General features: G+C 44.8%; 1 protein-coding gene across 2 annotated transcripts in view; it reads left to right on the top strand.

Moving 5' to 3' along the window:
* Phactr1 (phosphatase and actin regulator 1) overlaps nucleotides 1-15539 on the top strand; it is a 285223-nt gene that overhangs the window by 228455 nt on the left and 41229 nt on the right. For both annotated transcript variants that reach the window (XM_059263123.1, XM_059263120.1), the window contains exons 7-8: nucleotides 10852-11099; nucleotides 12638-12794. In XM_059263123.1, coding sequence (XP_059119106.1) covers nucleotides 10852-11099; nucleotides 12638-12794 — 405 coding nt within the window. The remainder of the gene's footprint in view (nucleotides 1-10851; nucleotides 11100-12637; nucleotides 12795-15539) is intronic.

Below are 15539 nucleotides of genomic sequence, written 5' to 3'. Positions count from 1 at the left end.
GTACCTACACATCCATACAGCTCATGTGATATGTGAAGGGCCTGTCCCAATCAATAACTTCACCCTGCACATATTGAAGTTAGTTATTAATACTGATATGAAAGTTATTAAAAGCAGAATGGCTCTACCTCAGCTCAAATATGAGGTAAACGTGTTTTAATACAGACAGTCTGGAGGAAGCATGGTCACCCTACCCTAGGAAGGTCCTTGTCATCTGCAGCTCCTGGCAGCTCCTGTTGAGCACGAATGCCAATCATTGTGACAGACACACAGAAATAAAACATGTGGGTAGGAATCTAGCTCTGTGGGTAGAGGGCTTACCTAGCATCAACAAAGACCTGGGTTCGATCCCCTCACTACGGGAAACAAGGAACAGGTTATAACCACAGCCCTCAGAGGTGGAACTAAGAGTCAGTGCCAGTTCAAGGTCATCTTCAGCTTTGTGGGAAGTTCCAGGATAGCCTGGCCTACAGGGAAATTTGTCTCAAAAGAGACAATATTTTGTTTGAAATGCTAATAAATATAGACACATAACTTATTATTTGTTTATACTATCTCTTTTTGCTTCTACATGTTAGCTAGGGATGAAATTGTTGCCTGCTGAGAATAATGAAAAAGGAATCCTGTTTAAATTGAACACAAGAAATTGAACTCTGCAGCATACCCCCCAAAATCCCTTCAATCTCTAAAATTCAATGATCTCATGATTGTTTTTGAACATTTAAAAGAAACCAGTTCAACTTAAAGCCCTAGGGCAGATCCACTTCATGGCATTAGCTGCTTCCCTTCAGGTTGTCTCAAGGTCACAGGAAATTCTAAAGAATAATATTTGGCCCTGAACTTAGTGGTCCCACGGTTCCTCTCAGCCTTACCAGTGTGACATACATATTGACTGCATTGGCTTAAATTTGTAATGTTTCACCCTCAAATCTGGGTGCCCTGTGGCAAATAGCAGACATGACTTGTTGCCTTAGCAAAATGAAACTCCTAAGGTCTCAGTGTGACTCCCTGATAAGCTGGCATGGATTTGAAGTTGTATTTTGTTTGTAGCAGAGGGAAGGCACATGTCATTACATGAACACATTTCTGGGGGAAAGTATTCCTTGTCCATAGAAGAGATCTTCAAAATCTCATGCCTTTCTGGCTCAACATTTGCCCCTGCTTCTTGGAAGCCAGATTTACCAACCTCCTATTTCAGGTTAGTTCTTTGATCTCAGGTATAGACTTACCCTTAAGTGCTACCCACACATAGTGTTTTCCAGCCTTAACTACTATTCCGGGGGCAGTGATATAGTCTCTGTGCAAGTTGATCTCATTGTGAGCAAGACTCCCCCTCCCTGCATAGTGGGCAAGCCAGCCAGGCAGCTGGCAGAAAATTGAAATAAGACAACACCTATGTACACGGCAACATCTCTTCCAGCTGTGAAATTAAAACTCTCTCTGGACATTGAAAGTTGTCCGGGGACAAGATGGCTCTGGGTTGGGAACCACTGTTCTGGAGCATCCACAGTGGCTTTCTCGGGGTGGCACTACCGAGCCTCTTCAAAAGCAACTTTAGCATAATGCCCAGGAGTTTGCTGTGGCTACTGCATGATGACGAGTCACCCAGATTCTATTGTGTAGAGTCCCGATTCGCAGTGTCTCAGACTGGCATTCTAGGGGTTAAGTGGACACTCATACTGGGTTCTATCTAGTGAGCTATTTGCACCCCCTCCTTTAGTTCCAGAACAGTTAGCTATCCGTTAATACCCGGGTTCCAACCTAGCCCTTGAGCCTTTCTCGTTATATCTCCTAGATCCATGGTTTGTTTACTCAGCAGCACTGTGGTCACCTAAAGAGTCACAATGGTTTCTAGAGTCCTGCTAACGTCCCTGGGGGTTAACAGGTGAAGGCCATCAGATCTACCTTAAACCATTACATCAGAACTCTTTGATATTAAGCATTTGGCTATTTCTGGATCAAATAGACATTAGTGCTCATGGTTTGTGTTCACTGGCCCTCTTCCTATTGACCAAATAACTATAAAAACCGGAGATAGCCATAAAGTACCCCATCCTAGCTTCCTAGATGGGGCCTTTGTGAATTCTCTCTGGGCAATTGAAGGTAATGATAAAACTTAATACACTTAAATGAGCTTGTCTATGCTACAGAATACCACTAAGGGGCAGATAAAATCCTGATTTTCCCCTATCAGAGTGGAAACCCCAAGGTATTGTCCAAGGTCATGGAACTAGAAGGAAACAAATATTACTGACTTCAGCAGTGGACTGTAGGGCCTGACTCTCTCCATCAGGTCTCTAAATCCCATGTGGTGTTTATTTATACAGAAACCATAGGCCTTAGTCTGACCAAAGGAAAAGGTGGGTCTCTACTCCCCATCATCTGAGGAGCTCCAGATAGTGTAATAAACATAAGCACGTGAAACATTTTCATGCTGCTACTTACATATGCTAAGGAGGCATCACGGGAACATCTTTCAAAACAACCTCACAGCTAACATGGGTGGTCCTCCATGTGTCTCATAAAAACACGTCATTTCAAATCTAATTTCATGCAGACTGGGCCAATGAAATGATTCAGTAGGTAAAGGCATTTGCTGCCAAGCCTGATGACCTGAGTTCAATCCCTGGGACCCACATAGTGGAAGGAGAGGACTGACTCCTGAAAGTTGTTCTCTGACTTCCACACAGGCGCAGTGGCATGTACACACACACACACACACACACACACACACACACACACACACACACTTGCAGTGTTAAGAAGGGTATGATTACTATCTTGGGCTCATAAATGAAGAAAACATATGATCACAGTAGGGATATGAACCTGGGTCTTCTCATCCCAGGCCTAGAATTCCTTCTACTAACTATGTGTCTACCTTCTCCTAGAAAGCCAACAAAGCCTACTGTCACCCCCTGAATTTTCCCTCCTACAAGCATGCTGGGTATGAGATGCGATTTACACAGCACATTCACAGCAGTGGGCTCTAATGATCTCTCCAACAAAAAGCAAGAATAGCAGATGGTCCTACATTCCCACCTGTTCTTTTAAAATGCCTTTTCTGTGAAGAGCACCAGAGTGAGAGTTTATTGGGAAACGTACAGGTGGGCTTGAATTCTAGACTTGGTGGTACAACTGTCTTTGGATGATTTGGATGAGTATAGCACACGGTTGTAGGTGAGTAGGTGTGCAGAGAGAGCCGGCTGGAGATGGAAGAGAGATTTCCAGCCATTACCATTATCTAGCCTAAGGTGATAAGATATTGTCACCATCGCTCTCCTCCCACTCCCCTGCCCTATTGTCCTTCAGAGTCTCACCCCTGCTTTACATGTTAATTATCTGTCACCTGGGTTCTCGTGAGCAGTTAAGCTCACAAGGACAATGACTGGATTTGTCCTTAGGGTCTCCCTAGAACAGCCTGAGAACCTTTGTTTGTGAAAATCAATGTCCAAGAGAGGTTGCCAAAAACAGGAGGTCTGATGTTCTCAAACTGAATACTGACTGTAGAGGCATTGGGGAAGCTTACATGTGAAATGGTCCTATTGTAGTGAGAGGCCCATGTACAGAACCCCCTTCACCAATGGGAAAGGAAAAGCTGTATCCTCTCTTCCCTGTCCCACCTCCACCAAGAATGCCATTCAAACAAGTCTGGAAAACTCAGCTGTCAATCAAGTAGGATACAGATAAAGAATATAGGGAAAAACTGGTCATGGTGTCAAAAACCTGTAATCCCGACACCAGGGAGGCTCGTGCAAAAGGATTTCAAGTTCGAGGCCACCCTGTGCTGTAGCGTGAAACCCTGTCTGAAAAACGAAATTACAGGGATTGAGAGCAGGCTCGGTTGCTGGAGTGCTTGCCAGCCAAGTGTGAGGATATGAGTTCAGATCCCAGCACCCACGTAAAAGCTAGATGCCACAGTGCATGTCTCTAACCCCAGCACTGGGGCCGAACAGGAGTCAGGAAGATCCCTGGAACCCATGGGAGAGTCATAATAGAACTGATGTGCTCTGGACTCAGTAAGAGACCTTGTCTCAAAAAATAAAGTCAAGCCTGGCGTGGTGGCTCACGCCTTTAATCTCAGCACTCAGGAGGAAGAAGCAGGTGGATCTCTGTGAGTTCAAGGCCAGCCTGCTCTACAGAATGAGTTCCAGGACAGCTAGAGAAACCCTGTCTTGAAAAAACAAAATGAAAAAAAAGTATAAATAAAGTCAAGAGAAAGGAAGATGCCCAACGTCAAACTCTGTCCTCCACATATATGTGCATATGCATCCATGCACACACACACACACACACACACACACACACACACACACAGACATGGACATATACCACACCAAAAACACCTGCAAAAATGACAAATAGAAGCACAACATAGTGGTCCCCTCTCAGATATTCATTTTCTGGCCACTCAGATGGTTATGTATTTCCAAGGAATCACTCTCTAGTCTCTGAAAAGTTAGAGACTTAGAAACTAGCCATTCGTATTTAGTACTGGAAAGGACTAAGATATTGACCCTATTTTCAGTGATTCCTAAAGAAATTAAAATGGAAACATCAGCAAGCGGTTGGGGTCATTCATCAGCAAATCCCCTTTCGAGAGAGCTTCCATATATGACGTTGTCTCAATGGCCACAGGCTGGTGGGTAGAAAGACCTGTACCTACTGTCCATGTGTGGCGGATTACTAGCTAATGAACATCACTGAGGTGCACATAAAGAATTGAGGGCAAGTTGTGAAATTAAAAATCACTGTCGTAGGCCGAGAAGATAGCCTGGCCTTGCAAACGTGAGGACCTGAATTCAAGAGACAAACAGTAGGGCGGGCATAGTCCGTGTTTATAATTCCAGTGCTGGGAATGTGGAGACAGCCAAATCCCTGGGGCCTGCTAAGCAATCATCCTGGCTTATTTAGCGAGCCACGGGCCACTGAGAGACTCTGTCTCAAAACAAAAAGCAAACTGGATGTCTCTTGAGGAACAGCAGCTAAAGTTATGACTTCTAGAAACCCACATGCACACACATGTACCTGCACAAATACATGCCTGCGCACATCAAACAAAATCACTATTTTAAAACCTTAATCTCCCTAAAAGGTTTTGAAGGTAACTGTCACATCATCCCTAAAGAAAAACGTGTAGTAAAGGGATGTTGTTTTCCGGCATGCATCTGTGATTAAAATGGACCAAGAAGACGTTCATCTCCCTCAAAGGATAGGGAAAATTTATTACCCACAAGTATGACATGGAAAATGAAATTAAGCTCTAGCAGGAATGAGCTGTAATTTCATCCGAGTGAGTTACAAAGAGAGATTTCAGAGGGGAGAGAGCAATCAGCCCTTTTCCTCTCAGAGACCAAAAACGTGTGAGAAATTATGCTACAAATTGCAGAGCCTGAGGCTGAAAAATGACAGAAATAGCCACTGAAGCCCAAGAAAACAGTTCATCAGCTTCGTTTTAAGAAAGTAAGTACACATTGTATGGTGGCCCAGGATTAGCTGCTAAGATAAGAAATGCACCATTAGAGCATTTGTTTCCCCGTGGACGTTAGTCAGCAGGAAGCTGTGCTGTTCCCTAAATAGGCTAGGGCACTCAGCCTTCCTGAGTAAAGGGTGTATTTTGAGTTCCTTTTTCCAGAAGTTGTAATGGGTTTTAATGAATTCATTTTTCTGCCTGTCCTCTGTCCTTTTAGGGACCAATGATGCATATTTCTGAAACTGTCTGGGATTTGATAGGTGATGAGTAACATCATAAACAATACACAGGCTGACCCATAGCCTACCCCTTCCCAGTACTCTCCATTTCTCGGGGTGAAATCAGTCATGGTATTTGTACCTAACTTTGTCTCTAAGTTTCTGTAAATGTCTTAGGTCATGCTTGACTGTTGTGAGCAGTAGGTGTGGTTAGGACATGAAGCCAAGAAGTTGTGGACCAATCACTAGCTGGACCTCCTGGTCTTCGATTCCTCCTCAGTCACATGGAGAGAGATGCTTTCTGACCTCATGCTGCAAAGTCAGGGGGAGATGCTAGTGCTTTTTATGTACTGATGCTTGTAAATAGACTTTCTTTGAATACACTAGCAGTTTATCAAAAACTGGTCATTATGACCTATCCATTAATGGTGTGTTAGTGTGTGTGAGTGGTGGGGAGTTGCAAGGATGTGTGCATATGTAAGTGTGTTATTTGTGTGTGTGTGTGAGTGTGTATATGAGTGTGTATTGAGGTAGTCTGTCTGTCTCTCTCTGTCTCTCCCCCCACCCCCTGCTTCCCAGTCATCCATGAAGTGAACACTTCTCCTCTGCTCTTCTCTCCACCACTATGATGTCCTAGCCAAGCTCATGGGACCAAGAAACCATGAACAGACTAAGCCCTCTGAAACCATGAGCCAAAATACATGCTTCCTCCTTAAGCTCTTTCATCAACTATGTTGTCATAATGATAGGAAAAGTAACTAGCACACAGTTTAAAGGGCAACACATTGTGGTCCACTGTTAGAAGTTTTGATTCATGGTGGACTGATCTCATTGCTGAGAGCCTGAGACAAGGCTACACATCATGGTGTTGAACATGAGGCAGACAGTGTTGATTTAATAGCAACCTGGAAGAAGAGAGAATGGTAAACAGGAACTAGGGCAAGACAACCTTTGAAGACACTCTCCCAGGGCCCCTCTTCATCTACATACACCCCACCTCCCACAGTTCCACAGCTGCCCAATAGACTCTTCAGACTGTGAGTCTGCAGTGGACCAGTCTGCTGGTGAAGGTGGAGCCCTCACAATCCAGTCACTTCCCCTGAAGCCCACCTCTGAACTCTGCTTGAAACAAACACTAAGCTTTTAATACGTGAGCTTCAGGGGGAGGGGGCTCCATATCTGAACCAGAGCAGAGGGATGGTAAGCAAATAGATGCTTATAAATTTTTACAACTGAGAGATCTTCTGTGAACATAGGCAAGATATTTTTGGAGACAAATAATAAAAGATAAATGGGAATAGAAGAGATGAAGATGAGCTAGGAACATGTTGTAGGCCAAGAGCACCGACTGTATAGATGTGGTGAGCTTTGTATAGACACGTAGGTGAGGAGAAGAGAGGCTCAGTGAACATGTAGGTTTTACTCTTCTTTGGCAGTGGACATCTTAAAGCAAACCTATGGAGCAACTCTATCATACAAAATCAGCACTACTGAGACTGCTCTTCTCACAGGCTTCCTTCGCTGCCACATTCGGGAGGCCACATCAGTTAGACGCTGCACGTGCTGGGTGTGCCTCTTGGCCTTGGATAGCATGGCTCACACTCTGCTAACTGCCTTTTCCATTTGTATTGCTTGGGAGCCCTTCAAATTTCCCATGGGAAAGGCAATTATATGTACTTGTTAGAACATGGCCCAGACGAGTGGAGGGTGGGCTGACACATTACCCCAACACATGTGGAGAGTGGGCTGACATATTACCCCAACACATGTGGAGGGTGAGCTGACACATTACCCCAACACATGTGGAGGGTGGGCTGACACATTACCCCAACACACGTGGAGGGTGAGCTGGGACATTACCCCAACACATGTGGAGGGTGGGCTGACACATTACCCCAACACATGTGGAGGGTGGGCTGATACGGAGTATGTTTTGAAATCTTCTTGACCATCATTCCTGTAACTAACAAGGGGGTGGGGAGTCTCATTGAAGACCATGTTAACAGGGCCAGCTAGCACACCACCACCCCAAAAAGGCATGATTTACAGTTTTGCATTTGAGAAAGTTGAGACTCCGGGACACTGAATAACTTGCCCAATATCAAGGAGAGAACAAATGGACACAATATCGGCTCAAATCCAAGTCTTGATGTCCCCAAATGGAGTCCCGTCATGACCTTGACCTTCCTAGCCTCCTTCCTGCTCACTTCTTATCTCCTCTTGCTCTCCCGGGGTACTCCACAGAGTATGTCTTCCTCTCAGCTCCTTTTCTGGTACATACTGGGCATTCAGAAGATAGTTGATCAGTTTATAGAGACAGGGTCTCACTTTGTAACCCAGGCAAGTATGGAGCTCTCAGTCTTCCTGCCTCAGTTTCCCAAGTGCTAAGATCAGAGTTGCAAACAACCAACCCCCATCCCCCAGCTTGGATATTGATTAGTAAAATATGTTCACACATTTTGATGGGTTCATATAGATTCCTGGAAAACATTATTCCTGTTTGTGCAAACTGAGGCATTCTAGCATGTGGTGGAGTGATACTTTAGGAAGATAACCTGCCAGCATCGGTTTCCAGCTGGGTCTGTAATGTCTCCAGGAGGCAGCTGCTAACCACCTCTGTGGAGGTCCCTATTTAGCAATGCTGGTGGGGTGATGCTTTATACTTGTCAGTGCAGTGAGGCGCCCTCCTGCGAAATCCTGTTCTGTTCCTGATCTCACAGTCCTGTCTTCAAGGAGAAATCACAGCCCCTTCTTTATCGCAGACCACCCATTGTGGTTTTCTATGAAGAGATACCATGACCAAGGCAACTTTCAGTTGGGACTTATGGTTCCACAGGATTACAGCCCATGGCCATCATAGCAGGAAGCATAGCAGCAGGCAAGCAGGCAGGCAGGCAAGTGGGCAGGCAGGCCTGGCGCTGGAATAATGGCTGAGAGCTCATATCGTCATCCATAGGTGGGAGGCAGAGAGGGAGCTAGCTGAGAATGGTGTGAGCCTTTGAAACTTCAAAGCCCATCCCCAGGCCACACCTCCTCAAATAAGGCCACGCCTCCTAATCCTTCCAAACAGTTGTGCCAACTGGGGACCAAGTATTCAAATATCCAACCTATGGGGGCCATCTTCATTCAAACTACCACACCACCTATAACAATGGGTTTCTTATCTCTTTTATCCCTCATGCTTCTTCCTTTGCGTTCACTTTGGAGCTTCCTGCCTCAAGGCATTCTTGTTTTCTAGCTTCCAAGATTTCCTCACACCAAACAAGAATACCTATTATCTGCTTCCCATCCCTGACTCGCAGATGTCTCTCCTAAGCTCTATGCCTTTTAGGAATCATGCTAGTTAATTATGAATGTGGAGAAAGGAGAAGGAAAGGCTGGAACAAAACACGAGCCCTGGAATTAACATTTTTGTCTCTGCCGCCAACCCCCTACCCCATGATACCCGAGGAAGATATCTGGGCACGGCTGGGATTTAGTCACCATCTCTACCCCATAGGAGGGGCTGCCTTGAAGGGCAAAGCAGTGAGGTGCCCACCCAGTCCAATTTATAGTTAAGCATTGTATTTGTCACCCTGGAGACCATCTATCATGTGTTCTACCTGCCTGCTTCTCCCACTGCTGTTTTATGTAATTAGCTGGGAAATGGGCCATCTCAAACTACTAATCTCTAATAAAACTGCATTTTTTTATAAATACGTGATTCGTCCTATTCAGTAATTGTTGTTTTTAAGTTGATTTAGTTCATTGCCTTGAACATCGTAGCTCATATGGTGTTAACTGGATTTCCCATTTGTGTCATTAAAGAGTGATGTGGAAAATGCAGAGAGAAAAGCGACCCTTTGGAAACAGTGAAAGGAAGTTAATTAAATTTAAATTAGACACAGCAATAACTTAAAACATAATTGAAAGCTTCAAAGGAGACTCGTGTTTTCTTACAGCATAGTAAGATTCCTTTAGAAAAAAATATTTTAGTGTAAAGCTTTGATATATAATATACCTTCACAATCCGTTTGCTTATGAATGTCAAATACTTTTTGATATAAAAATATATTGAGTTTCCCATATTCAGATATCTTTAAATGTGTGTACAAGTTCTATTTTTGATGACACTGAAAAGGAATAAAAATCTTACTTGAGCCAGGGATATATGTCATGGGTAGAGTACTTGACTAGCCTGTCTGAGGCCTTGGGTTCAGTCCCCAACACTAGATAAAAAGAGCAGGAGGAGAAAGTTAAAGGAGAGAGGGAAAGAGGGAGGGAGGAAAGGAGGGAAGGGGGAGGGAGGGAGGGAGGGAGGGAGGGAGGGAGGGAGGGAGGGAAGAAACAATGACATGTTTCAACCTCCATATTCCCATTATTTTTGCTGGACTTCATACAGAAGGTCTCCAAGTTGCTATGAGATCTTCACAAAGGCTCTATTAGGAAACTGTAATGGCATTCATTTTGTAATTGTCTAACAGTAGATGCTTTAGACGTCTTTGTAATTGAAAATATATTAAACCTGCACTGATTTTGAGAGCATCATTCTTAGAAAACTGGCCAAGAGGGTGGGGCAGGAAGTTAGGCTAATGTCACCTGTGACTGCCTGCTGAACCCTGACACCATCCTTGGAAAACACCTTCCTCTAGGTGGTCTGTCATCAAAGTTCACCTTGATGTCCAAGCACAGGCTTCAGCCTTTTATTCATCCCAGCTCTCCTCTTCAACTTTATCTCCATCCACACCATTTCAAATTATTCTCCACTCTCAGTACCTGTCACTGCTCTACATAGCTTTTGAAAACTAAAGCCTCACTTACTAGCTCACTTGAGATCAAGTTAATCCTTTACCCCAGTTAGGACGTAGGTGGGTTGCAGAGGAGCCCTGCTTTAACCGGTTCAAAGTGCGCCATCCAGTGGCTATAAATGGTTGTGCACCCAGCACCACCGTCCATCCATGCAAAGTTCTTGTATCTTATCCCATGCTTCTGCCTCCATCAGGAAAGCACTGTCCTAAAATGACAAGCTATAGGACAAGCAGCAGGATGAGCAACGGATCCCATTGCCTAGGGGATCTTTATCTCTGAGAGTGGGACAACTGAATTTTTGAAGCAGCTCCAAGGCCTGAATGGGACGTGTGGGCTAAGGTGAATTTCCTCTTTTGTTTTCTCTTTAAGCAGCTCCGAGCAGCGCGTCCCCTGTTCCACTTCTTACCACAGCTCTGGTTTGCACTCAAGTGACAGTGTCACAAAAGGAGGACCCCTGGGACTTCCGGAAATAAGACAAGTGCCCACTGTTGTGATTGAATGTGATGACAATAAGGAAAACGTGCCTCATGAGTCCGACTATGAAGACTCATCCTGCCTGTATGCCCGGGAAGAGGAGGAGGAGGAGGAGGAAGAGGATGATGACACCTCACTGTACACCAGTACGTGCAGGCAGACTTTCCATGGTGGTGGCGGGGAGCACGGTACTGCAAACCCAGCGCAGAACAGCTGTCTGAACATCTGCTTTTAACTGAGCCCTAGGTCACAGGGCAGCTCCAGTGACTTCTAGAGGCCCCACTTCCTTAGCAGCAATAAGAGAGAGAGTAAATATCCAGCTTCATAGCTATACACACTACACCACTATGCTATGACCTCATACCTCTGCCTTGGTTGCTTTCTTGAAATGTAACCCTCTTTTTCAAACAACAAGGGGTCAGGGGAGGGAGAGCCTAAAAATCTGTTCCACGTATGTAAACCTAGGTACTGTGTATTCATCCTATCATGTTCAAGTGTCATCTGTCACTCTGGCCATGAATAACTAAGGTTTGGATGGTGTGAGGATAGCTATAGACTTGGGGCCAATTGTTTAACAAGTGCATTTATCGTAACAGCAGCCATTTGTTGACTGTATAGTGTGTTCCCAGCAAAGAGCTAAGAATGTGTTCTCAGATCTCTATCTTAAAACAGTCTCAGAGCATCAACATGGTCCCATTGGACTGGTAAGTGGGGATGCTGGAGAAGGAAGACAGGACTGTAGAGGTGCGGTCAGATGCTGCAGTGGCACATGGGTGGAAGGGAACAGCCGCCGAGCCTGTTTGCTGTGTGGTGCCTAAGAGGAGAAGACTCTGGTCCAGGCTTTCTTACTTTAGCACTATTGTCCTTTGGGGCCACATCGTTCTTGGTTGTGACGGTGGTCCTGAGCATTGCAGTGTGACTAACAGCCTCCAGGGTCTCCGCCAGCTAAATGGCAGTGCCAACCTCCAGACTGCCACCTAACCTTTAACACCCCAAAATACCTCAAGCTGTTCACTAAAGAACAAAACCAACTCCAGTTGAAGCCACAGATGTAGAGCAGTCCGGGGTGCTCAGAAACCTGAATGTTCAAAAGAAAGAGCAGTCCTAGACAAGTGTTCATTTCACAGTCCTCAACTCTGCTCTCACCCCAAATGGCTCCACCTTGACCACACAGCATTATTATTATCTCCTTTTATATACCCTGAGCTCTAGGGCACTTGTCTGTCTCCCGAGGGCTCCTAGTATCCCTGTCACTACTGAACATATGCAGATATGGATTCCCATAAGCCTGTCCCCTATAGGAATGTGCTGTCTCCTGGCAGCAGCCCTCTTCTGTGAAGTCTTTCCTAGCTGCTGAGACCTCTCTCCTCTCTGTCCTCTTCCCTCTATGGCACTGCAAAGCAGGTCTTGTCCTCCTTTGTGATGTTGCCGCATGCTGGGGATTTCTGGAGGGAGAGATCTAGTCACAGGCTCTCCTTCCCTCCCAGTATGTCCCACAGCCTGTGTGGTGTCTAAAGCCTGACCATGGCAATAGTACTAGGCACTCGGACTTTAATGTTCTTGGGTATTAAGCCCTTTGTGTCTACCTTCCTGCCTTTTGCTCCCTAGCCCACCCATGGTTGGCCTCATAGGCATCCAGGCAGATGGGTGTCTCTGTTAATTGACTAACTTCTCCCTCCTCCAGGCTCTCTGGCCATGAAGGTCTGCAGGAAGGACTCCTTAGCCATCAAACTCAGCAACAGGCCCTCTAAGCGAGAGCTGGAAGAAAAGAACATCCTCCCCAGACAGACTGATGAGGAGCGGTTGGAGCTCAGACAGCAGATTGGCACCAAGCTCACCAGGTAGGAGAGCAGCACCCCTGCCTTTTTTACCTCAGGACAGGCTCTGTGGCTACAGTAGAAGTGTACAGCCTCCATCTCCAGCCTGCTTCTTGGTGTCTCTTAGCAACGTACTGCACACAAAGCCAGTCGATAGCATCTTACTTTGTCCCTACGGTGGCTTGTCGTCCCTCCCCTTCACTAAGCCAAATCTTGGAGATTTCACTTGATTTAAGGGTTAGGGCTGAAGTGTTAGGACTGTGTGTAAAGGAGTTGTGGTTTGGTTAACTCTGGAAACAATCAAGCACACTCTGTTATGTAGTCAAGTGTTTGGTAGTGATGCCTCCTTGCTACTCTGTGATGCTTCATGAATGTTGTGTATATGGTTATTAAAGACATAGGCATAGCTTTGTGTTGTAGTAATGTCTTAAACTCTCATGTAGGTTTGTTATCCAAGTATAAGTTTATATGTTAATGGATAACATTTATTGAACACTTGCTATTTGGGAATGCTTGTAAGTATTTCACATTACATATATTAAATCATTTTTTTCTTTGAATTTCCTATAAGATAGGCATGTTTGATGCTCAATTTACAGTTGGGGACATCAGGCTTAGAGAACTTCAGTTATTGTCTTAGTTACTTTTCTATTACTGCGTATTACTATATATAGCTTCTTTCTTATAATTACCTTGGTTTCTTCCAGAGAGTGTTGTGGTAATGATACAAGACTGTGTGAAATAGTCAACACTGATATGATTTGGCATTGTATAACACAGTATTCAAAAGTGGAGAACAAAAATATCAGAATACACATATATACATTTTCTTGTGCACTTGCTCTTACTACCTCTGTGTGTGTGTGTGTGTGTGTATGTGTGTGTGTGTGTGTGTGTGTGTATCATCATCTTCCCAAGCAGAGAACACTCCCAGCCTCTTAATGCTGAACACACAACCATATCTCATCACCATAATACTCTGGTAGCCATGGCCATAAAACTCAGAAGGGGAAGAAACAAAGAGACAGGGCTGTCTGTGTTTGAGAAAGTTCTCTATGTTCAAATCTTTGTCCAAGAAATTCTCCCTCTTCCAATCCTTCTTCTTTTCCAAAGCACAAATACTGCTGGGAATCCAGGAGAGCTACTGAAGACCAACCATGGTGTGGGTCTCACGGGATGAGCAAGAAAGAAAGCTACATTTCAGCCTGATGGTTTTAATAGCATAAGAAAAAAAAGTGCAACAATCCAAGAACAGTCCTGGAGTGGGAGTAAGGGACAGTGAGCCAAGCCCAGCGAGGTCAATTTCTACAGAACCTTCCAGCATGGAAGTAGGGTTTCTACCTTAAAAGCATGACTCTTATTTTCCAGTTAGGGTTTGAATGTAAAGTATCCCCTACAGAAATGAGTGTTTGAACACTTGGCCTCCAGGTGATGTGCTGTTTCAGAAGGTTGCAGAAGCCTTAGAGTGGGTGGGGCCTAGCTGGAGGGAATGGGTTGCTGAGGGTCATAGCCTACTTCCAGCTATAGCTCTCTGCTTCCTGTTCCACTGAGATGGGAGGAGTCCCTGGAGGGGCCACTCTGTCATGACCTCAGCCATGCATCCCTGCCTGTAACTGGGAGCCAACGAGACCATTCCTCCCCTTAGTTGCTTCTGGAAGGTATTTTGTCACAGTGCTGAGGAAAGTCACTCCTGCAACTTCCATTAGCTTTGTCCTTGTGGGTGCTGTGGAGCAGACATTCCTAACTCAGTCAAGAAATCATCAAGATTCTCTTTATAACAAATGAGTGCTTCAGTCAGCCATGGCTGGAGACATTTGGAGTGCCCTAATCAGAGATGGGAACATGGATGAGAGGGTATGCATTGCTGCTGCTCCTTATGTATACAGACTCAGTATTCCAGGACAGTGCAGTAAGTGCAGGAGTGAACCAGTCTGACCCCTGGGGAGTGGGACAGAGGCAGTAGACCTTCTACTTTTGTTATTTCCTTCTTTTTAACTTCTTTATTTATATCTCATTATAATGTGCTTGGCACACTCATGATGTAGTTCATGTTTGTTTTTTAGCCATAAATGGATAGCACACAGCCATGTATGGTGGCACACACTTACAATCCCAGCTCTTAGGAGATGGAGGCATGGAGGCAGGAGGATCAGAAACTCAAAGTGTCATCCTAGACTACACAGCAAGTTCAAAGCCAACCAAGACTATATTTGGTCCTGTCTAAATAGATAGGTAGGTAGGTAGATACATACATTTATACATACATACATGGATGGCACATGTGGAGGACATGCTGAGATTCTTATTGATGAGAATGCTTAAGGTCCATTGGTCTATGGCTCCCTTATCCAAGTCATATGGGCAGTGCTTTTCTCCCTAGTGGTCCCTAGTCAAAAGAAATATAGAGACCTCAGGATATTCCCTCACTCTAACCAAGACCAACCTCACTGTGAAAGTCCGTGGTACAGTCTTTCTGGATGTCTTCTAGGGAGCTTTGAACTTGATCCCTGAGAAGGGGTCACCTTGACTATGGAATCTTAGCTGTCTTTTTTTCTTCAGGAACCAGCTTTCCTTCATCTCCTCACCAACATGATGTCCCATCCACATGACTCATTTTTTATTTCCAATCTAATTTAACACTTCAAGAACATTACCATTAAAAAAAAAATGAGACATGGAGCCATTCTTCTCAAAGTTCATAGGTAGAGTGCCGTGTCAGAGTGTCCTCCTGAGAAAGGGGTAGCATGTTGCTTCCCTTCTATTTCCAGT

This window comes from Peromyscus eremicus, chromosome 5 (assembly GCF_949786415.1).
Source record: "Peromyscus eremicus chromosome 5, PerEre_H2_v1, whole genome shotgun sequence".
Taxonomy (NCBI): Eukaryota; Metazoa; Chordata; class Mammalia; order Rodentia; family Cricetidae; genus Peromyscus; species Peromyscus eremicus.
Note: the sequence above shows the minus strand (reverse complement) of the source record. Positions and strands in the feature narration are given on the sequence as shown.